The 24,498-nt window shown below is 42.3% G+C and overlaps 1 protein-coding gene across 1 annotated transcript; it reads left to right on the top strand.

The window, feature by feature from the left end:
* Positions 1–239: 239 nt before the first annotated feature.
* PPP1CC (protein phosphatase 1 catalytic subunit gamma) lies at positions 240–23,970 on the top strand. The gene is made up of 8 exons (XM_037996531.2): positions 240–484; positions 12,131–12,262; positions 13,723–13,953; positions 19,468–19,572; positions 21,087–21,310; positions 21,513–21,647; positions 22,611–22,671; positions 23,576–23,970. Exons 1-8 carry the CDS (start codon positions 430–432, stop codon positions 23,644–23,646), a joined length of 1,014 nt encoding a protein of 337 aa, XP_037852459.1. The 5' UTR covers positions 240–429; the 3' UTR covers positions 23,647–23,970.
* The last annotated feature ends 528 nt before the right edge of the window (positions 23,971–24,498 follow it).

The following is a 24,498-nucleotide window of genomic DNA, read 5'->3' as shown; positions in this document are numbered from 1 at the left end:
CGCCCGGTGTCGGGGGCGGGCCTATTTATTCGGTCTGTTTGGCGGAAGGATCCCGCGCGTGGACGCAGTTGCTCTCAACCATCTCCGCCCCGCCCCGCGCCCGGGCCCCGCCCCCTCCCGCGCCCGGGCCCCGCCCCCTCCCGCGCGCCCTATGGCCCATAAAGAAGTCCCGGCCGGGCCGCTGCACTCCCCGCGCGCATCCGTGCGCCGCCCGAGGCTGTCTAAGGAGTCGGCGGCCATTTTGTTCTTCTCGTGGTTCCAGTGGGGAGAGAAGGAGGAAGCAGGGAGCGGGGCGGCAGGGGGGGACCCGCCGCGGCTGCTGCCACCGCCGCCACCACCGCCTCTGCTCGTGGCGTGGGAAAGGAGGTGTGAGTCCCGGGCGCGAGCCGGCGGCGGCGCCGCTGCGGGAGGGTCGGCGGTGGGAAGGCGATGGCGGATTTAGACAAACTCAACATCGACAGCATCATCCAACGGCTGCTGGAAGGTAAGGGGGGCGGCGGGCGGCGGGCGGCTGAAGGGGGAGGCGGGCCCGAGGGCGGCAGGCGGCCCCGGGGGCTCTAGGGAGGGGAGTTGGGAGGCCGGTTGGGCTTGCAGCACCGTGGGGAGTGAGCTTCTCGAGTTGGCCCACGGGCCGGGGGCTGCAGCTGGAGGGAGGCCAGCCCGGGATCCCCAACTTGTCGCCAGCCGCGGACCCTCCAGGCTCCACTCATTCATTGCACGAGGATGCAGGCTTTCTCCCGGCCGTGGAATTTGAAAACTCCGCTCCCCACCCCCACGTTTCCCGCCTCTACCCGTTTGCCCCCGCACACCAGACGGGTCTTTGGAGGGATTGTTGGGCTGGGGGCCCCAGTCCAGCCTCCTGGACGGCGTGCGCCGTACTGTGCGAGATGGACTTTTCGGTGCTCGTCCTCACGGAAGGCAGTTTGATGAGGGCGTGAGTTCCACCGGGTTTGGGGGCTCTTTTCCTGCTTGCTTTTATTTTTCGTGGTTCTGGGGTCTTGGGGGGCCCATTTCTTGTTACTTGGTAACAAGCGTTCATGTCTCAAGAGGTATGAGAACCTGTCTTCGCCTGCCCTCCAAATCCTTTTAAGTTATTCTAATCTTGGAGAGGTCTCCGCGCTCTTTTCCTGAACGTGCATCTGAACAGGAAGTCAGCAAGGCTGACAGTATCGTTATCTTTCCAATGTGCCAGGCTCTGTCTTGAGCACTTTGCGTCCATGAAATTATTACTGTAATAATCATAACTGGCGCTTCTAAAGGGCTTACTGTGTGTCAAGCATTCTTTGAGCACTTAACACAGATTTCATATTCTCCCACCCATTGCAAGATATTTGCATTTTTTTGTTGTTTTTGTTATTTTACAGAAGAAACTGAGATGAAGTCACTTAACCAAGGTCACTCAGTGAGTGAGTTGGGTTTCAAACCCAGATAGCCGGGAGCTAGTAAAACTCGCTACAGACAACACTGAAGGAAGGGGGCCAGTGGTTTAGTAAAGGTTAATAGAAAGGTTTGAATTTCGGCTCATCTAAGACTGGTGAGGTGCCTGGCAATTGATTCATGTTGATGTGGGAGAGGGGCGAGGTTCAGCTTTTAAAGACGGAAGCTGAAATGAGCTGCTTTCAGATTCAAGGGCATGTCAACAGATGCTAACATCTTATCCAAGACTTTGTAAGAATTCAGTCATACCCCTTAACTTGGACACTTCATAATGGGAACTTGGCAGTTTTAACTGCTTTTTGCCTTTATATAGTCCTAAAATATTACTGGACTATAAATGCTGTGACTGGTGGAGTCGAGGGCATGACAGCTGTAGTGTTAGAATTTGCAGATCTTTTAAAGTAAGTTATTAAAATGAAACTCTGAAAATATCTCGTCCTTTTCTTAATCTGTGCATTCTTTTATGCTGTCTTTAAAAAAAACACTAAATGTCATTAAGGACCCCTGAAATGCTCTTGAAATGTTACTGCAGGTGAAAACCTTGTGTTGTAGGTGAAAACCTTGTCATTCCTTTAATATCAGGTGTTTATATAAGAACCGTATTTTTTCATGCTAGTTAATATAGTTCTTTATTTGAGGCAGCAGTTGGTCAGAAACTGATTAAAGTAGTTTTAAGAAAAGAATTTTTTGTTAAATATTTTCTTTCTAAATTTTGAAATTCTGCTTATCTCTGCAGGGATATGTGTGGCTTTATTTCTCTGAGGAAACAGGAAAAGTTGGAATTTGCATGGATTAGAAACATTAGAATTTTAAGATCGTCTAAGGCTTGCTAATTTAAGTTCTGGTTTGCCCATAACTGCCTCTGTATTCATAAATAGCTTTTGTTAATTTTAATCATTACAATCCTAATAGGTAGTTTGCCCGGTAAATAATGATACATCTAAAATGAGATCATTGTTTCTTAATAGTTCCTCTTGTTATGTGGCACTTGAAAACCAGGTTTTCTTATATTTCTTTTTTTGCTGAAATTAATAAAGCAGTGCATTTTAATGCCTTGGGAATAGGCTAACTGCAAAGTATACTTAAATTTCCTTTTTTCTCGTGGGTGTTAAATTGGCAGAGAAACATTTGAAGATGATCCATTGAGGATATGTAGATATCTAAGTTAAGTGATGTTGGTAATAAATTCTGTGCTTTACAAGTTTTTTATTTTAAAAAAATTAAATGTAATAATTTAAAATAGAAATGAGAGTCTCACTGTGTTGCCCAGGCTGTTCTCAAACTCCTGGTTTCAAGCAGTCCTCCCACCTCGGCCTCTCTGGGTTCTGGGGTTATAGTCATGAGCCACCATGCCCGGCCTAAATTTTGTGCTTTTCGTAATGCCCCCAAAACCTTTTTTTTTTTTTCCCTTAAATGCTTTAAGATGTAAGTATATCTTTAAGATGTAAGTATATCTGAAAGTAGAGGCAGTATGACTTTTGTGACCTTGGTAGACTTTTTCACGTGTTCAGAATTGATCTTTTAAGCTTGAGGGCAGCATAAGCTAGTTGAGAAGTAGCTCAGTAATAGTACTAAAAAGCTAACTGAAAAGTGAAGTCTTAAGAAAAACAGCATGTTGGTTTAGATCTTAGTCACGAACTTTGCAGTTCTTTTCTTTTCTGAACTCCTGAATGTTTCTGTAAGTAATGGCATCACCTCTGCAACCCACCATGGATGCTTTTATCCAAACTCTGCCTTGCTGATGATAAAACCTTAAGGTTGTTAACTCCTTAGTGTAACGGACAGTAAAACGACATTTTGAGAGAAAATAAGCCAGCTGTTGATTTGGTCTGATGTATTGAAGAAAAGTGGGATTTGGGGCAGTTTTACTTTGTAAATGACCTCCTTCACGGAGCCATGGAGGCTAGCATTTTTCTTGCACAGCAGGTGGTTGTAATACTTCACATCTTGGTTTGCAAGAAGCATCTTTGCTTTGAAGAAGGCCATTGTCAAACTGCAAGACCATGTCAGGTTCTGCAGAATTGCCTGACTTGTTTTAGTGATTTAAATATGACCTCTGCCCTGGCTCACAGAAGGTGAGCCAGGGCATTTAATCCTCTGATATATAAGGGTTGTCTGAAGGTAGGGAGTGTTCAGATATTCTGAAACTCTGAGATTGTTTAAATAACCGTTGTGTTCAACTTTTTGGTGCAGTATAAAATGTTCATATTCTGATGGTTAGCCGTCCCTGGTCCTAAAGATAATAAAGGACAAACATAATGGTTTAAAAAGGGGAAGCTTTCTTAATATGCTAACCAAAAAAACAAAAGTAATCTTTCCTAATGAACATCTGTAATTATTTAATTTTTTATTTTATTTTGGAGACAGTCTCACTCTGTCACCCAGGCTGGAGTGGAATCCCGGCTCACTGCAACCTCCACCTCCTAGGTTCAAGCGATTCTTGTACCTCAGCCTCCCAAGTAGCTGGGATTAACAGGCACACACCACCACGCGCAGCTGAGTTTTTGTATTTTTAGTAGAGACGAGGTTTCTCCATGTTGACCAGGCTGGTCTTGAACTTGTGACCTCAAGTGATCTGCCCACCTCAGACTCCCAAAGTGCTGGGATTACAGGCATGAGCCATGGTGCCCAGCCTGTAATTATTTGTTTACAGAAAAGGTAATTTTTACACTCACATGCAAGTTATCAATTTCTGATTCCCTCATTGATAAGAACTCTGGTGTTAGCCCTTGCCCTTCCTTCCCATCAGCGTGTTGGTTGTATGCCCATTTCCTCTCCTAGGCAAGGCAGGAAAGCTCTGTTGGAGACAGATGATCTGCAGCTTGCAGGAGTTCTTTGTTAAATCACAGCATTGAAAAAGGATTACTCTCCTTGTGCCCGCAGTGCCCTCTTGCCTGTCAGTAGCAGGAGGCAGCAGTGAAATCTGACAGAATTGTGTGTGACGTTGTTGTGCTTGGGCAGGAGGATGTGACACTCAGGAGCAGAGCCCTGGGCATTCCTCCTCAGAACTGGGCAAATGGACATGAAGTTGTGGCCCAGCAGTGGTCAGCTGTGGAAATTAGTGAGGTGATTTGATGTCTTTGAAAGCACAGCCCTATTATAACCTGTAACCTGTTGTGCAGATTCACAGTACCAGTCAGCCCACTTGACTAGGTGAGGATCTCTGATTGTGAAGCAGGGAAATTATTGGTATTATGTGGACTTCACCATTTAACTTAATTTACAATCGAGGCCATTAGTTGACCTTAGAGATTGAAATATAAAGGAGATAATATTCTGGGTGTCAGTCGCTTTGTAGATAAAGAACTGGAAAGTCATTCAAGACCAAGAAGGAAAGATTTCATTTCCATGGAGCTTATGGAATTCCAGGACAGAGTTTGAGTTTACATTTTAAGGTCATACCTCTGTATCCAAAGCATCAAAAACAGATGATTTATTTATGGATCTTGGTGATTTGTCTGAACTCTCCAGCTTCTCCACTTCACAGGGGTTTACTGTCATCCCTCTTCTAGAAGGGAGTGGTTGTCACCGATAGTAAAGCTTACAGCAAATGAAAACTCAAAATGTAGGGTCAGATGTAGAGTCTACTCAGTGGTATATTACCAAAATGTGTTCTTAGACTGTGGAAAATTGAAGTTTTTAATGGATTGGCTTTTACTCTAGGTGTAGAAAACTCAAGATGCTTTATTGAGAACAGTAAACAGTGTTTTGCAGCTACATCCTGTCTGTCTTGAAAAAAATGGTGTCACTTTTATTTATTTTTTACTGGGTCTCACTCTGTCCCCAGGCTGGAGACCTGAACTCCTGGGTTCAAGCAATTCTTCCTTCTCATCCTCCTAGCTAGGTGAATCTGCAGGCACACACCACCACACCTGGCTAATTTTTTTTTTCTTTTTCTTTTTTTCTTAAAGACAGGGGTGTTGCCTAGGCTGTTCTTGAACTCCTGGCCACAAGGGAGGCCTCAGCCTCCCAAAGTGCTGGGATTACAGGCGTGCGCCACAGCTCCCTGCCTTAGTGTCACTTTTCAATGCCCGAAGTATAACCCCATCAGTTAGGAAAAAGAGGGCAGGGTGTGGAAACAATTGTGATAATCAGAACGTGAGTCTTCCTGCTGGTGACTTTGCAGAGAAACTAAAGAATTCTTTTTTTTTTTTTTTTTTTTTTTTCGAACTTTTGTCACCCAGGCTGAAGTACAGTGGCAAGATCTTGGCTCACTGCAGCCTCCGCCACCCGAGTTCAAGCGATTCTTCTGCTTCAACCTCAGTTGTTGAGTAGCTGGGACTACAGGCACGTGCCACCATGCCCTGCTAATTTTTGTATTTTTAGTAAAGATGGGGTTTTACCATGTTGGCCAGGCTGGTCTCGAACTCCTGACCTCAGCTGATCCACCCACCTCGGCCTCCCAAAGTGCTGGGATTACAGGCATTAGACACCATGCCCGGCCCAAAGGATTCTTGATATACTTTTTGCAGAAAAGAACTCAGTTGTTTATGGGAATGCTTAATGCTGGAAATATTTACTCTTTGTTTTGATTTGAGTCTTATTTTCCTAAATCTGTCAAATATCATGAGGCTGTTGATTCACTGAAATGAATATGATGTGGCATATTGTTAAAATTATCACCTACTTTTTAACAGGATTATTTTAAAACAGCAAAGTCTTCGTTGACTTATTTTTATACCACTCGTGCCTTTCTTGGGTTCTGAAACTTCATTAGAATTCAGCTAGGGCTTTTTTAGTGTGTGCTATTTCTTTAATATGTTTTTCTTTAAACAATTAAGGGGCATTTCTGTGGCAAGGAAAATACTTTTTTATTCCTCATAAATAATCTCAAACTTGTCTTAAATTTCCTTCCATAGATTCCATCTTTGCTTTGCTTGTTGCCAGCAACTAACTTTCAAAAGTTGGTATTGCTTATGAGAAAGAGCTGGTGTTGTAAATAATCACCAATGCTATTTTATTTATATTTTTGAGACAGGGTCTCACTCTGTGGCCCAGGCTGGAGTGCAGTGGTGTGGTCTCAACTCAGTGCGGCCTCTACCTCCCAGGCTCAAGTTAGCCTCCCATCTTAGCCTCCCAGGTAGCTGGGACTATAGGCGCATGCCACCATGTCCAACTATATTTTGTATTTTCGGTAGAGACTGGATTTCACCATGTTGTCCAGGCTAGTCTCCAACTCCTGAGCTCAAGTGATCCTCCCACCTCGGCCTCCCAAAGTGCTGGGATTATAGGCCCGAGTCACCGCACCTGGCTGCTATTCTTTTATAATTCAAATTTTTACCAGTTTGTTTTCAATAAAAATGTGTGGAAGTTTTTATAATATGCTCATGCCAGTGATTTGCCAGAAAAATAGATCAGATACATTTCTACAGAGCAACCTTCACTTTTAACAGTAATAATACATTTTCCTGAATCTCCCTTTCTAGCCAGATAAAGAAATATTGATACTTCTACTGAAGAGTCACATCCTTAGGTCGAATTTGGTGTTGCTTTTTTATTGTTGTTTGTTTTGAGATGGAATTTTTTTTTTTTTGAGACGAGGTCTCATTCTTGTCCCCCGGGCTGGAGTGTGATGGTGCCATCTGGGCTCATTGCAGCCTCCGCCTCCTGGGTACAAGTTCAAGTGATTCTTCTGCCTCAGCCTCCCAAGTAGCTGGGATTACAGGTGCCTGCCACCACGCCCGGCTGATTTTTGTATTTTTAGTGCAGACGGGATTTACCATGTTGGCCAGGCTGGTCTTGAACTCCTGACCTCAGGTGATCTGCCTGCCTCGGCCTCCTAAAGTGCTGGGATTACTGGCATGAGCCACTGCGCCCGACCGAAACAGAGTTTCTTTCTTGTTGCCCAGGATGGAGTGCAGTGGCACAATCTGGGCTTACTGCAACCTCCACCTCCCAGATTCAAGTGATTCTCATGCCTCAACCTCCTGTGTAGCTGGGATTACAGGCATGTGCCACCATGCCCAGCTAATTTTTGTATTTTTAGTAGAGATGAGATTTCACCATGTTGGCCACGCTGGTCTCGAACTCCTAACCTCAGGTCATCCACCCTCCTCAGCCTCCCAAAGTGTTGGGATTACAAGCATGAGCCACCGCGCCCGGCCTTCTCCTTTGGTTTTGAAGTTCAATGTAGAACAGATTCTTAATTGGGAGGGTGGTATGGTGTATGCACCAATAGATCTAGCATTGCGTCCTCGTGTCCTTAAGCTCTGTGACTTTGGACCAAGTCATTGTAAAATGGGAGATGACAGTGCCTGATTTCCTAGGATTGTTGACAGGATTGAATGGCAATATAAAGCCCTTAGTACAGTGCCTAGTGGATAAGTGCTCGGTAAATGTTAACTACAGTGAGTAAATAACTGTTTGATGGACATTGAAAATAGTGAAGTGGGCTGGGCGGGGTGGCGCACACCTGTAATCCCAGCTACTTGGGAGACTGAGGCAGGAGAATCACTTGAACCCAGGAGGTGGAGGTTGCAGTGAGCCACAATCATGCACCACTGCACTCTAGCCTGGCAACAGAGTGAGACTTCATCTCAAAAAAAAAAAAAGAAAGAAAGAAAAACATAGTGAAGTGAATTTGTATGCTTTTGGCTGATATGGCAACTTTTTTTTTTGAGATGGAGTCTCACTCTGATGTCCAGGCTGGAGTGCAGTGGCACGATCTCAGCTCACTGCAACCTCCGCCTCCCAGGTTAAAGCGATTCTTCTGCCTCAGCCTCCACAGTAACTAGCCACCACGTCCAGCCTGATATGACAACTTTTAAGAACTCTCCAATGTTCACTTGGACTGCCAAGCCCCATAAGCCTCATTTGAAATCTCTGTTAGACAATTCAACGTGAAAATTAAGAGTAATTCTAGATTTTCATACTTTGAAAAATACTCCAATAAAACCTGGTAAGCAAAAGGCACTATTGTTTTGTAATTTTATAGCACAGAAACATGCTTTTTGCTCATCAAAAGTATATAGTCTGGGCTGGGCACAGTGGCTCCCACTTGTAATCCCAGTACTTTGGGCGCCGAGACAGGCGGATCACCTGAGGTCAGGATTTCGAGACCAGCCTGACCAATATGGAGAAAACCTTCCGTCTCTACTAAAAATACAAAATTAGCTGGACGTGGTGACACATGTTTGTAATCCCAGCTACTTGGGAAGCTGAGGCAGGATAATTGCTTGAACCTGGGAGGTGGAGGTTGTGGTGAACCGAGGTCATGCCATTGCACTCCAGCCTGGGCAACAAGAGTGAAACTCCATCTCTAAATAAATAAATATATAGTCTGGAATGTATGTTTAATTCTAATGCCACCAGTCAACACTACTTAAAGATTTATCCAGATTTCAGTCATGCAACAGATTTTGAGCACCTACTGCTTGCTGGCTATGGCTTGTGTACACTACAGAGCAGGGCTATTGCTGTGGGTTTTACTACAGTGGGTTTGCATTCTACCAGTGGGGCCAGATGAGCCGGCAGAAGCAAACTGGCAAGTATAAAACAAATACAAGCATGGTGGAGGTGGGGGTGGTGGGTAGTGACCTGATGTTGAGAGAGCCTTTCAAAAAGCATGCAACAAGCTTGTGAGGGGAGAGGAGATGGATGAGAGAAGCTTTTCTCCAGGGTGAAGTGTGGTGTCTGTGGTGTCTAAAGGCTGAGCAGCTGTATAATAACTGATGGAAGACGGTTTTGGCAGTTTCTATCTTTATATAACTTTTTTCCTTCCGCTAATTGTAGGGAATTTAAGAAGCTTTCAGACCATGTTTGTTGATGTTTTTCATAAGTACCATTCTTTAAATACGAATCTTTGTTTGTTCTGAAAAAGCTGCATCTAATCTTAATATGAAGAGTAATTTTTAAGTCCAGGTACAGTGGCTCATGCCTGTAATCCCAGCATTTTGGGGGAGCCAAAGCAAGAGGATCACTTGATCTTGGAAGGTTGAGGCTGCAGTGAGCTAGGATCATGCACTCCAGCCTGGGTACCAGGCTTCTTCCAAAAAGAGGAAGAATTTTTAAATTGTTGGTAGTATTGCTTTTGCTTTTTACTGATCTCTGAATGTCCCCACCCAGAGGACAAACAGAGAAACAGAATAAAGGAGTTATGTTCAAAGGTGACAGTGGAGAGCTTCCAAAGCCAAAAAAAATTGTTAGCAACATTGATTTCATCTGATGGCATTGACTAAATACAATAGCATTCATAAAACAAAGCCTGCCATTATATGGTATGAGCCAATTATCACAGAAATATTCTCCTGGAAGACTTAAAGTCAGCTATTCATTCATAAGTGTGGGACTCTGCTGAAAAAATTTCACGTTGAAACCGGAAGCTTCTAGGATTTCTTTCCTAGCCAAAAATAAAGCTTCCGGCTGGGCATTGTGCCCAAGTTTTTGGTTAACTTGTGGTGAAATCACTAATGATTGGCATTTTCTGGCCAATGAAGCAGGGATCCCATCTTTCACAGGGAGTATTTCTTGAGTCCTAACTCTGTTATGTATGTCTAGAGAGAAAAAGAAAATCACTTATGGAAAAAACATTATTTGTTGCTCAGTTGCTGTTTTATTAAATATGCATCTGTTTCATATCTTTCCTCGAAGACTATCATTACTATGCTTTTATTGCTTCTTATTGTATAACATTTTTATCAGAATGAGACTTAGTTACATATTTTGGGGTCCAAAAGTGAACTTTATAACTGTAAAATTAAGGTACATTTAGCAGTTTAGTGCTACTTTATCTGTATCTAATGACTGTCCAATCTGTTATGACTGGAACAAAAACAGAAAATTTCTTTCCCACAACTACCTACCTGCTGACAAGTGAGCTCTGTTGCAAAGTTTGTACTTTGGTAGAAGAACCCTAAGTGCTCTGGTGGTGTGGATGCCCCATACTGTGCAGTGATTTCTTTCTCCCATTATTACCTTATCTGTTCAAATTATTAGGAAACGTGCTTTCTTACAGTATAGCACATGACTGACATCCTTTGCTACATATGTGAGCATAAACACAAATGCAGGCCCAGAAATTGCATGGCAAAATAAGTACAACGAACCAACATTTTCTTTTTTTTTTTTTTTTGAGATGGAGTCTCGCTCTGTTGCCCAGGCTGGAGTGCAGTGGCGCAATCTCCGCTCACCGCAACCTCTGCCTCCCTGGTTCAAGCGATTCTCCTGCCTCAGCTTCCCGAGTAGCTGGAATTACACGCATGTGCCACCACTCCCCACTAATATTTGTATTTTTTGTTTTTTTGTTGTTTTTGTTTGTTTGTTTGTTTTGAGACGGAGTCTCGCTCTGTCACCCAGGCTGGAGTACAGTGGCCGATCTCAGCTCACTGCAAGCTCCACCTCCCAGGTTTACGCCATTCTCCTGCCTCAGCCTCCCAAGTAGCTGGGACTACAGGCGCCTGCCACCTCGCCCAGCTAGTTTTTTGTATTTTTTAGTAGAGACAGGGTTTCACCATGTTAGCCAGGATGGTCTCGATCTCCTGACCTCGTGATCCGCCCATCTCGGCCTCCCAAAGTGCTGGGATTACAGGCTTGAGCCACCGCGCCCGGCCAATTTTTGTATTTTTCAGTAGAGACGGGGTTTCACCATGCTAGCCAAGCTGGTCTCGAACTCCAACCTCAGGCGATCCACCCACCTCAACCTCCCAAAGTGCTGGGATTACAGGCATAAATCACCGCGCCCGGCCAACATTTTAGTAATGAAATGAAAACAACACAAACATTTTTTCATAGGTAAATTAAATCAGAGATTCTCAGGAGGAAATACCCATGGTCCCATGGTCCTCTGAAAAACACTGATGGGGAAGGTTCTGAGTATTTCCAATCCTGTTTCTTTTCTTTTTTTTTTTTTTTTTTTTTTTTTTTTTTTGAGACAGAGTCTCGCTGTGTCACCAGACTGGAGTGCGGTGGCGCAATCTTGGCTCACTGCAACCTCCGCCTCCCAGTTGAAGCAATTCTCCTGCCTCAGCCTCCCGAGTAGCTGGGATTACAGGTGCTCGCCGTGTTGGCCGGGATGGTCTCGATCTCTTGACCTCATTATCCGCCCGCCTCGGCCTCCCAATGTGCTGGGATTACAGGCGTGAACCACTGTGCCCGGCCTCCAATCCTGTTTCTAATAGCATTCGCACAGACAGGATGGCCCCTTTTCTTGGAATACTATAAAAGAAGTCTTACTTGATATCGAACATACAATTAAATCTTGTCTAATATTTTAAGATTCTAATTAGACATTAAAACCATGTTTAGGCCGGGCGCGGTGGCTCAAGCCTGTAATCCCAGCACTTTGGGAGGCCGAGACGGGTGGATCACGAGGTCAGGAGATCGAGACCATCCTGGCTAACACAGTGAAACCCTGTCTCTACTAAAAATACAAAAAACTAGCTGGGCGAGGTGGCGGGCGCCTGTAGTCCCAGCTACTTGGGAGGCTGAGGCAGGAGAATGGCGTAAACCTGGGAGGCAGAGCTTGCAGTGAGCTGAGATCGCGCCACTGCACTCCAGCCTGGGCGACAGAGCGAGACTCCGTCTCAAAAAATAATAATAATAAAAATAAGTAAAACCATGTTTATTATAAGTGTCCTGAAAATGAAGCCACTCAGAGAAAGCTAGTTAAACCATGTTTTTGCCCATTTATCTAAATCTTGTATTGTATTTTGTATTTTGGCTTCATTAGACTAATTGCGGTTTTTCTCCTCTGCAGTGAGAGGGTCCAAGCCTGGTAAGAATGTCCAGCTTCAGGAGAATGAAATCAGAGGACTGTGTTTAAAATCTCGTGAAATCTTTCTCAGTCAGCCTATCCTACTAGAACTTGAAGCACCACTCAAAATATGTGGTAAGTTTGGGGCACACAAGTTATCTTTGGTTACGTGATTGATTAACTGAGTCAAGAATATGTTGATGAGCTTGTATTAGCTAGCAGAATCATTCTCCTGTTTGTGAATAGCTTGGAACTACTAAAAATTAAGTTAAATAGTAGCTTTAGAATAAATACCTCTAATGGACTTAGTTTACTTAGATATACTTCAGATTTTTTAAAGAAATATTTTGCTGAAGGAATAAACATTACAGAAGAAAAAATGAAACTAAGAATGGAGAGCCAAGGAAAGGTCTGAACTACATGGATGTATAGGAATATGTTTTAAGTTTAAAGCAACACTGGTTATAACTAAATGTAGAACTTCCTTGATGTTGATTTTGTGGTTCTGTTTTCTGCATAATAGAAGCAGATAATTTGTGTTTTAACTCAATGTAAAACTAAACTTTTTTCATTTGAGTAATATATTCCTATAGCATATTTGCATTGATAAAACTTGGGGTCTTTTTTTTTTTTTTTTTTTTTTTGAGACGGAGTCTCGCTCTATCGCCCAGGCTTGAGTGCAGTGGCCAGGTCTCAGCTCACTGCAAGCTCCGCCTCCCGGGTTCACGCCATTCTCCTCCCTCAGCCTCCCAAGTAGCTGGGACTACAGGCGCCCGCCACCTCGCCCGGCTAGTTTTTTGTACTTTTTAGTAGAGACAGGGTTTCACCGTATTAACCAGGATGGTCTCGATCTCCTGACCTCGTGATCCGCCTGTCTCGGCCTCCCAAAGTGCTGGGATTACAGGCTTGAGCCACCGCGCCCGGCCATTTTTTTGTATTTTTTTTTTAGTAGAGACGGGGTTTCACTGTGTTAGCCAGGATGGTCTCAATCTCCTGACCTCGTGATCCGCCCGTCTCGGCCTCCCAAAGTGCTGGGATTATGGGCTTGAGCCACCGCGCCCGGCCTGTGTTCATGTTTTTTAAAGTAAAATGTTCTTTGGCATTATCTAGCAGGGAGAAATTGAAAGCTAAATGCATTGATTGGTGGGGGGTTGGGGTCGTGTGTATGTGTGTATGTGCTTTGTTCAGACCGGGCCAAGGCTCGCTAAAAGTGCAGCTGTTCTGCTGACACAGTACCTAGAGACTGAGCTATCAGGGATCTGATATTGATCAGTCATCCTGAAAGGAATACCATGTTACTTGGCAAGAAGGCATGCCTGGACATAATAACCCTTTCCACAGAATCAATTCTTAATTAGTTGAATTTTGTGTGAGGTTCTGGACATACACATATACTTAAAAATTTTATTAAGCTCAATTGAACTAAATATGATGCCAGTTTGGAAATTACTTAGTGTTGGCTGTCCAATTAAACTCTCATTACTAGAGGTCAATGCCATTGTACAATGAATTTTTAAAGAATTTCTTTCCAAAGCTTTGTTAGTGGATTGAGCTGTAAGTATGGGAACACTGTGTAACAAAATTCTTGCTTCTAGGTGACATCCATGGGCAATACTATGATTTGCTGCGACTTTTTGAGTACGGTGGTTTCCCGCCAGAAAGCAACTACCTGTTTCTTGGGGACTATGTGGACAGGGGAAAGCAGTCATTGGAGACGATCTGCCTCTTACTGGCCTACAAAATCAAATATCCTGAGAATTTTTTTCTTCTCAGAGGGAACCATGAATGTGCCAGCATCAACAGAATTTATGGATTTTATGATGAATGTAAGTATTTTTCTATATCTCTGGAAGTTATTGAAATTAAGATATTTATCATAAACAATTATCACGTACTTCTGTTAGGAATTGTGAGAGTTTAGATGCAGTGGTATCATCTCTCATGTTTTCTATTTCATCAACTTGTTTTTAACTTAGCTTTTTAGGGGAGGTGGGGGAACAGAGTCTCACTCTGTTGCCCAGGCTGGAGTGCGGTAGCACCATCTTAACCTCATTTCAACCTCTGCCTCCCAGGCTCAAGCGATCCTCCTGCCTCAGCCTCCCAGGTAGCTAGGACTGCAGACGTGCATCACCACACTCAGCTAATTCATGTATTTTTTTGAAGAGATGGGGTTTCACCTTGTTGCCCAAGCTGATCTGAAACTCCTGGACTCAAGGAATCTGCCCACCTAGGCCACTCAAAAGTCCTGGGTTTACTGGCGTGAGCCATGGCGCCCAGCCAGTTTTTTCTCTCTTGGGTAGAAAAAGAACACTGCCGCTGTAATAAAATAAGGTCTTGGATTCTTTTATGATGTGATGATCAGATTAGGAAGTAATGATCATGGTAGTGGTTTCTTTAAGATGTAATTTGTTGTATTCACAGATAACTTAATTCTTGGTAGAAATCTGAGAACCATTCCAAATAGTTTTAAGCAACTTTATTATGTAATTTCATTCCATAAAATTAATCTGTTGAAAGTATACAATTCAGTGATTTGTAGTAAATTTATAGTTATGCGACCATCTCACCGTAGCCCCCAGGCAACCACTAATCTACTTTTTGTCTTTGCTAGAGAACATTGCATGCAAATGGAATCTTGCAATGTGTAAATAATTAGTTTTTGAAATTATTATGGTTTTTCTCCTCTGGCATAACCGCACCCAGGAAGAATGGCAGTAACTTTCCTAAAACTAAAATGTGCTGAACAAGGATTATTTTTACAGTATTTTACGCATTTTGTGACTCATTTTGGATTGTTTATTTAAAGGTGCACTTTGATTTGACTATTGACAAAACACAGTTCTTAAAGCTTTGGAGATAGGCTGGGCGCAGTGGCTCACGCCTGTAATCCCAACACTTTGGGAGGCCACGGCAGGTGGATCATGAGGTCAAGAGATCGAGACCATCCTGGCCAACATGACAAAACCCCGTCTCTACTAAAAATACAAAAATTAGCCAGGCGTGGTGTCAGATGCCTGTAGTCCCAGCTACTTGGGAGACTGAGGCAGGAGAATCGCTTGAACCCGGGAGTCGGGTTCAGTGAGTCGAGATCACACCACTGTACTCCAGCCTGAGTGGCAGAGTGAGACTGCATATCAAAAAAAAAAACTTTGAAAATAATCAGTTTGATAAAGGGTTTTATGTCAGAAAAGGTTTTGAATCTTTACCTTCACCTTCCTTTTGTGCTTATTTCTGCCAGGAGGGGTTTCAGGTTTGGAGTGAAGGGGTGGTTAAGGAACTTCAGGTAGTTGGCATTTGCTAATATGATTATAGGGAGATCAGCAAAGTGTTGTCCCTGTGGCCCTCCCCTAGACCACATCCTAACTTAGAGTCTCCAGATGTGTGTGTTTCCATCTCAATTCACATAGATGTAGTGAGCTAGCACATTTGTTAGAAGTGCATCCTAGAAAGATTATATTCACAGACTGAGCCCTTCTACTACCACCCTTTCCCACAACTGGATGTTTGCTTGGTCTGTGTCCTTGAGATCCAGCTGGTAAGATGGGGTGGCAGGAATGATCAGGGACAAAAATTTTGTGGGTTCTGGACTGACTGATACCATTGAACCTGTAGAGGAAAGATATTCGATATTAACAGGGATTCTGTGTCAAAGAAGTGCCCAGTAAGCCAGTTACTACTCCTTAGGTAGTGAAATACAAGGCAGATGTGGTGGGTTTTTTTGGTTGTTGTTGTTTGTTTTTGAGACAGAGCCTTAAGCTGGAGTGCAGAGGTGGGTCATAGCATACTACAACCTGTAATTTCTGGGCTCAAGCAATCCTTTCACCTCAGCCTCCCTAAGTGCTGGCATTACAGGCATGGGCCACCACACCCAGGCAACATTGTGTTTTGGATACTTATTCCAAGTGTTACTCTTGAGTTAAGAAAGGGTTCCTTTTACATAACTGTTAGCCCAGCAAATACTTTTCATGTTTGCACTGATGAATTCAAATCCATTTGACCTTATTGTTGTGACTTCTATCCTAATGTAATGATATTAGCTGCATCAGTTTCAGTTTCTACTCAGTGCAGAGGCCTTTAAAATGACTTAGAAGATCAGTGTCGGTTGGTATCAGTTTCGACTCCTGTTTGATCATCAACACAGTTTATAGATCTTGTGTTCCAGCTTCCTCTCTCCCATCAGGCAGATACAATTTGCCATCCAGTCTACTTGTGGGCATAAAAGTGCCCTTGACATAGGTGGCTTCTGGTTGAAGGCTTGCAGACATTTAGTATATATATTATATATGTTAATGTTATTAAAATGAAAAGTTGTATTCAAATGTTGATTTTCATGGGACAATTTAAAAACCACTGCCTGTTTTCCAGGTACATAAGTACTTTATACTACCATTTCTTTTTTGTTTGTTTAAATTTTGCAAATGTGATGAAAAGGCTGAGGTATATGTTGTTGGGTAAAACAGGAGTGTTTGTTGATCCATTTCTGCTACCGGAGCTGTCTGATGTACAGTAATGGGAAACTGCATTACAGGTTATGGCTCAGAATCTTAGGATTTGGAAGCTAGACGATTACCCTGGTTAAACCTTTTAGGACCCAGATGTTCCTAGTGATCTGAGGTGGCCTTAGGGAGGAAATGAAGAGAGAAGAGAAAGAGACAGCCCCACGCTTAAAAGTGCTGAGAGGCAAAAGGAGGAAACAAACTGATTTTTCATGGAGAGGCCAGCAGAAATCGGCAAGAGAAGAAACGAGTTTGTGGCATAACTAAAGAATCAAAGGCCGGGCATGGTAGCTCATGCCTGTAATCCCAGTACTTTGGGAGGCCAAGGTGGGTGGATCACTTGAGGTCAGGAGTTCAAGACCAGTCTGCCCAACATGGTGAAAACCCATCTCTACTAAAAATACAAAAATTAGGTGTGGTGGTGCACACTTGTAGTCCCAGCTACTCAGGAGATTGAGGCAGAAGAATCCCTGGAACTCGGGAGGCTGTGGTTGCAGTGAGCCGAGATCACATTGCTTTACTCCACCTGGGTGACGGAGTGAGACTCCACCTCAAAAAAAAAAAAAATATCCAGAAGTGAAGCTGACCTTGGGGAAAGAGGAAGTCACTATCCCTGGGGGGCTAAGGCAGCAGCCCTGTTCTTATAATACAGGTTAAGTATTCCTTACCTGGAATGCTTGGGACTACAAGTGTTGCAGGTTTCAGAGTTTTGTGTTTTGTTTTGTTTTGTTTTAATTTTGGAATATTTGTGTTATAATTACTGGTTAAACATCCCTAATCCAAAAATCTGAAATCCAGAATGCTCCAGTGAGCATTTCCTTTGAGCATCATGTGAGTGCTCAAAAAGTTTCAAATTTTGGAGCATCTTGGATTAAGGATACTCATGTGGTGGTGGTGGTGGTGGTGGTGGTGGTGGTGGTGGTGGTGGTGGTGGTGTGGTGGTGTGGTGGTGTGGTGGTGGTGGTGGTGGTGGTGTGGTGGTGGTATTGCTGTTGGACATGGGAGGTGGTGTTTTTGCAGATTGCCCATCAGCCTTTCGTGAGGAGGAGTTTGTTGGGTTTTTTTTTTTTTTTAGATGGAGTTTCATTCACTCTTGTTGCCCAGGCTGGAGTGCAATGGTGCGATCTTGGCTTACTGCAACCTCTGCCTCCCAGGTTCAAGCAGTTTTCCTGCCTCAGCCTCCTCAGCCTGGCGGGAGGAGTTTGTTGAACTTTCAGAACCCCTCCAGTGAAGGAGTTAGTAGCCTCTAAAGAAATGCGCAACAGGGTGAACCGTAGAGTTAGACCCAGTCATTGAGAAACCAGAAATTATTAGGAGAAAAGATAACACTCTTCTGCAGAGAGAAGGCAAACATTTGTTGAATTTACATTACATTTCAAGCCCTGTGCTAAACTCCCTAGACTGCTTGATTTGCATTACAGGGTGGGAAGTGTGGTTCAGGTCAGTTTTTGGGCTGGCCCTAACTCTCAAAGGAGAGGTACAGGTTTATACCTTTCGATGTCCCTATAGTCCCCAGGAAGAGACTAAGGACAAACTCTTGGTTTGGTTTGGTTTGGTTTGTTTTTTGAGACGGAGTTTCGCTCTTGTTGCCTAGGCCGGAGTGCAATGGCACAATCAAGGCTCACCACAATCTCCGCCTCCCGGGTTCAAGCAATTCTCCTGCCTCAGCCTCCCAAGTAGTTGGGATTACAGGCATGCGCCACCACACCCAGCTAATTTTTGTATTTTTAGTAAAGAAGGGATTTCTCCATCTTGGTCAGGCTGGTCTCAAACTCCCAACCTCAGATGATCTGCCGGCCTTGACCTCCCAAAGAGCTGGGATTACAGATGTGAGCCAACCCGCCTGGCCAAACTGTTGGTTTTTAAAGATTGTACTTAGTATAGTAAGGTACAGGAAACAAAGGCATCTGGACAATTGGACAGTCCTCAACCAATCCAGAGAAATTTGTTCTTGCAAGGTATGTGAGTAGGTTTTAAACTCAGAACATCAGTTTCCTGTAGAAACAGTGCATAGTGGCATATTTCTGTCAGAACTGCACTCTGACTCCAGAATGTGTGGATGCCTGTGCTAGTGAGAGAACGTGACCACCCTGTGACATCAGGCCTGTGGGAGCATGTGGAGTCTGTGCAGTGTTGGAAACAAATGCCCTGTAGTGCCTGTGAGAGGCACCACTGCCGTGTGATCATTGTGCCTCCTGCTAGAGCACTGAGGCCTGGGGATCCTCTGGTATCTGTAGGTTGTTGAGGGGAGTACATGGGGGATAGGTGCTAACTCAGGCTTCCTCAGAAGGAAGGTCGTAATGCCACATGGTGTAAGTTCGTAATTGCCTTAAGAATTAGGGAACTAGCTGCGGTGAGATTGGACAAAGCATACTGGATTTCAGACAGAATTGATGCTACCAGATAATTCCTGGGATTTGATGGCAATCCTTAATCATTATCAAATCTGGAATTCTGGTTTCATACTTCTATGGAATTTAAAAAGATTTCATGTGAAAATGTAAGTCATTGCTTTTAGATCAGATGTGTCTCTCCTAAACCCCTTCCCTCCAGGAGAGTCTTTCTTTAAAGAGATGGGGTGTCACTATGTTGCCCAAGCTGTTCTTGAACTCCTGGGCTCAAGCGATCCTCCTACCTCAGCCTCCCGAAGTGCTGGGGTTACAGGTCTGACCCACCACGCCCAGCTCTTATTTTAAAAGAGTGTTAAAATAAGACGGTTTTATTAAGATTCTTAATAAAAACATAGTTTCGTTTGCTTAAAAAGCACCCAGAATCTTGCTTTGGGGGAAGTTAATCCTGAGAGAATGAGCCTACAGAACAGTGATACTCTCTCTTTAATCACAGGTAAAAGAAGATACAACATTAAACTATGGAAAACTTTCACAGACTGTTTTAACTGTTTACCGATAGCAGCCATCGTGGATGAGAAGATATTCTGCTGTCATGGAGGTAGTTGGGCTGATTTTTGTTCCAAATAGGTTTTGATCCCTTCCAAAGGATGAACACTTTAACATTTGTGAGTTACCATTGGGATGACTTCTTCTGACAGAACACTCTCTTTTGTTGATGTGTTGCATTGCACTGTCACTCTGATACAGCCAGGATTACTTGGATAAAAATCTTAAGGAACTGATTTATTACAGGGAATTCTAGACTCTGTAAATTAGGATTGAAAATAGAGCAGAAAATGTTTATTTTTATTTTATTTTTTGTAAGGATGAGTTCTCACCATGTTGCCCAGGCTGGTCACAAATTACTGGGCTCAAACAATCCTCCTGCCTTGGACTTCCAAAGTGCTGGGATTACAGGCGTGAGCCACCGTGCCCGGCTCGGAAAAGTATTTTTAACTATAAAATGAACAATATGTAATTTGCTGTGCCAGAGATCCTCTAGAACACTGAAGATGTGAATAGATTTTCCCTTGTTTGTTTTTTATCCTCTCAGAACTTTCCCTGACTTGGATTTTAAAAGTTATTTTGGCCAGGCATAGTAATTCGCATCTGTAATTCCAGCACTTTTGAGAGGCCAAGGTGGGAGGATTGCTTGATGCCATGAATATGAGAACAGCCTGTAACTTATCGAGACCCCTGTCATTAGAAAAAGTGTTAAAAATTAGCCAGGTGTAATGGTGCACACCTGTAGCCGTAGCTATTTGGGAGGCTGAGGCGGGAGGATCACTTGAGCCCAGGGGTTTAAGGCTGCAGTGAGCTATGATCGCACCACTGCACTCCAGCCTAGGCAACAGAGGAAGACCCTATCTCTAAAAATATATACATACATATTTTATAAGCTATTTTTCTTTGCTCAGTGGTTGTGCTTTCTATAATGTAATTAAAATAGTAATTGCAAAGAGAATGTCTTTTCATGTATGGTGTGAAATTAATCAGCCATCAAAAAGCCAACATAATGTCTTTTATCTCTATGCTTCTATACTTACACAGGTTTTGGTAGAGTTGGATACATGGTTTTTAACTCTTATAATATGCATCCCATATTGTAACTCGATACAATAAGCTCTTGTAGATTTTAATGGTCTATGAATAGTGCAGATTTCCTAGAGAACTCACTGTCACTGAGCATCCTTATCTTCTCAGCTCAGTCATTATAAGCCATCAATCGTAACATCGCTCATTATTGTCATCAACTGGGGAAGCCCATAGAAGAGTTTTTTAAATCACTGGATTTTATTTTACAGTGTTCTGTATAATATAACTGCCTCCATGTACTGTTTAAACCTGCAGCACCCCATGCATTACTGCATATAATTCTAGTGTGTATCCAGTTGTCCTTTTTCTGTGTGTGTGTGTTTTTTTTTCTTTTAACCAAGAGTAAATAAAATATAATCAGATTTCAGTTTTTGTGTCAGGATTATTGAATTTCTCTGTAGACAAATGGAACTTTTGAAGGGGTAATATCCTTTTAAAAGTTTTGCTTTCTTCATTTTTCTTTTCCTCATTGAATAGGTTTATCACCAGATCTTCAATCTATGGAGCAGATTCGGCGAATTATGCGACCAACTGATGTACCAGATCAAGGTCTTCTTTGTGATCTTTTGTGGTCTGACCCCGATAAAGATGTCTTAGGCTGGGGTGAAAATGACAGAGGAGTGTCCTTCACATTTGGTGCAGAAGTGGTTGCAAAATTTCTCCATAAGCATGATTTGGATCTTATATGTAGAGCCCATCAGGTATTGATTTTGAATTTTACATGTACACTTAAGAGCATGTGTGTGAGCACAGATTCTCCTTGTTGATTTTGGTGGGTAGGTATTGCTTATTTATACAAAGTGTTTCTGGAACACAAGATATCAGGCTCAATGGGAAACTGAAACATGGTTTTACTCACCTAATATTTGCACCTATTTATACTGAAAAAATTTTCTCTCGAAGGTGGTTGAAGATGGATATGAATTTTTTGCAAAGAGGCAGTTGGTCACTCTGTTTTCTGCGCCCAATTATTGTGGAGAATTTGACAATGCAGGTGCCATGATGAGTGTGGATGAAACACTAATGTGTTCTTTTCAGGTAGAGCATGCTTTCAACATTATTTCCTTTTACTATGTTTGCACTTTGCTGGTTGAAAAATAAAATTGCCACTTTTTGCCTAGTGTTCATTTATGCTAAGTAGGCTGTTTCTATTTTCCCTTAACCAGTGTGTGTTATAGTTGAATAATGTGTGGATCCCTTGTAAAAGAAAAAATTAATTATGGCACCTTTTCCCAGTGTTTAATTATGATTTTTTTGCATTGCATATTGGCTCCTTATGCTTATGGCTGTTTTACTGTAAATCTAAAACCATAATGACAATGTAATGTTCAGCTAAAATTAAATCACCACTTGCATGTGAAAAGTACTGAGTGCCTCGTGCTATGTGTTTACTTAGTTCTGCCCTCTAGTCTAACTTCCACAAAACTTCTATTAATGTACCACGACATCATTTGGCCTTCAGTTGTCACAAAAGCATTATTTAGAATCTGCCTCAGCCTTTTTCTCATTTGCTTATTATGATAAACTTGTACAAGTTCAAGCCAGCCTAGTCATAAACATAAATACAGCCACCAAATCATGTGGCAGTCATCAGTTAAATGAATTAAAAGTTTTGTTGTTGTTGTTGTTGTTTTTTACCAATTGTCAGAGAACTTGCAGCTTTCAAAATTCCAAAGATTGTGCAAGAATCCCCTGCAGGTTGGAGAAACACTTTTGTAAAGCACTTTCTCCCCATATCAGAAGAAATAGCTAAAGATATTACCAGTACTCAGAGACAAAATAATTTGTCCAGATCATGGATTTTTATCTCTTCATGATAGCCTTAATTACTAAATGTTTACATGTCAACTTAGCTTGTGTTAATATGCTAGGGAGGCTTTTACAGTTGTTGGGGCAGTTGTAAACGCCATCTGAACAAAAGATCTGAATGAAATGTAAGGACTCTTTAAGATTTGGGGTTGAGTATATTTCCTAAATGAACTGTCTTTTGAATCTCTCCAGATTTTAAAGCCTGCAGAGAAAAAGAAGCCAAATGCCACGAGACCTGTAACGCCTCCAAGGGGTATGATCACAAAGCAAGCAAAGAAATAGATGTCATTTTGACACTGCCTAGTTGGGACTTGTAACATAGAGTATATAACCTTCATTTTTAAGACTGTAATGTGTACTGGTCAGCTTGCTCAGATAGATCTGTGTTTGTGGGGGCCCTTCCTTCCGTTTTTGATTTAGTGAATGGCATTTGCTGGTTATAACAGCGAATGAAAGACTCTTCACTCCAAAAAGAAAAGTGTTTTGTTTTTTAATTCTCTCTTCCTTTTGCAAACAATTTTAATGATGGTGTTAAAGCTGTACACCCCAGGACAGTTTATCCTGTCTAAGGAGTAAGTGTACAGCTGATCTTTTTAAATTTAGTACAACCCATAATCATGTAAATGCTCGTTTTCTTTAGGACATAAAGAGAGCCCTAGGGTGCTCCAAATCTGTACATGTTCTTGTCATAAAATGCATACTGTTGATACAAACCACTGTGAACATTTTTTATTTGATAATTTTGTTTCAAAGGGATTGCTTTTTCCTCTCATTGTCTTGTTATGTACAAACTAGTTTTTATAGCTATCAACATTAGGAGTAACTTTCAACCTTGCCAGCATCACTGGTATGATGTATATTTAATTAAAGCACACTTTTCCCCTACCGTATACTTAAAATGACGATTAAAGCCATTCTTTTAAATATTTGTGACTCTTTCCTAAAGCCAAAGTTTCTGTTGAATTACGTTTTGGCACACCCCTAAGTACAAGGTGGTATGGTTGTGTACACATGCTGCCTTCTCGGGGATTCAAAAACAGGTTTTTGATTTTGAATAGCAATTAGTGATATAGTGCTGTTTAAGCTACTAATGATAAAAGGTAAAAACATTTTGTACAATTTCCATATAGTCTATTCATTAAGTAATCTTTTTACAGTTGCATCAGGCCTGAACCCGTCCATTCAGAAAGCTTCAAATTATAGAAACAATACTGTTCTATACGAGTGACCGATTATGCTTTCTTTGGCCTACGTTCTTTATTCTGCGGTGAAGTTGAGGCTTATAAGTTAAAACAAAGGAACTAACTTACTGTCCACAAGTTTATACAGAACTCACAGTATCTATGACTTTTTTTAAACTAAGATCTGTTAAAAAAGAAATCTGTTTCAGCAGATGACCGTGTACAATACCATGTGGTGAAAATGAATTCAGACTTATTAAATGATGAACTTGTTAAATCCTCTCAGTGTCTATTTATCAGCACAATACACACAGGAGAACTGTTGATGGCATATTGAATAGATTTTCCTGAATAAATTGCTCTGGAAACCACACGGTTGCATTTTGGTTTTGTCTTCTTTCATATAGTCTGTTTTCCAAAGATGGATTATAATACAGATACTAATACTCTTCGAGTTGTAACCTGGAGACACCTATTCATGTAACAGAGTGATGAGGTGGAATGATCCTCCTCTACCGTTTGGGGAGATGGGGATTAATCTGTCTGTGTCCATAGTTTTCTTACTGTCTGGTTCACTTGAACTTAGTGGCGAATTTGAAAGCAGCTCACTTCATTATTCTGAGTCAGCCACCTATATTTTCATGCACATTTCTTTGATCTCTTCCCCCTTCCCTGGTTTATATGGAACACAGTATCACGTCATATTTTGTCATAAGTATATATCTTAATTTCTCAGAGGCACGCTAAAAATGAGTGAAGAGCATGTCATTTGGAAAGCTTTTTTTTTTCTGTTACAAAGTGGTCTCCCTGAGGGCATTGGCAGAGGAGCTAGTGAGGAACTGTTTGAAGGACACAGAAGAGCACAGGGCCGTGGACTCCCCTCTGCTAACAGGCTCTGG

This window comes from Chlorocebus sabaeus, chromosome 11, assembly GCF_047675955.1.
Source record: "Chlorocebus sabaeus isolate Y175 chromosome 11, mChlSab1.0.hap1, whole genome shotgun sequence".
Lineage (NCBI taxonomy): Eukaryota > Metazoa > Chordata > Mammalia > Primates > Cercopithecidae > Chlorocebus > Chlorocebus sabaeus.
This window is presented reverse-complemented; position numbering and strand designations above follow the sequence as displayed.

What these genes read in the sequence shown, in the direction of transcription:
- PPP1CC (XM_037996531.2), top strand. Translation starts at nt 430, where the DNA reads ATGGCGGATTTAGACAAACTCAACATCGACAGCATCATCCAACGGCTG. An exon ending in TTATGGATTTTATGATGAAT is followed by an intron (nt 13,954 to 19,467) that starts GTAAGTATTTTT and finishes CTTTAATCACAG; the next exon opens with GTAAAAGAAGATACAACATT. An exon ending in TTATATGTAGAGCCCATCAG is followed by an intron (nt 21,311 to 21,512) that starts GTATTGATTTTG and finishes TTTCTCTCGAAG; the next exon opens with GTGGTTGAAGATGGATATGA.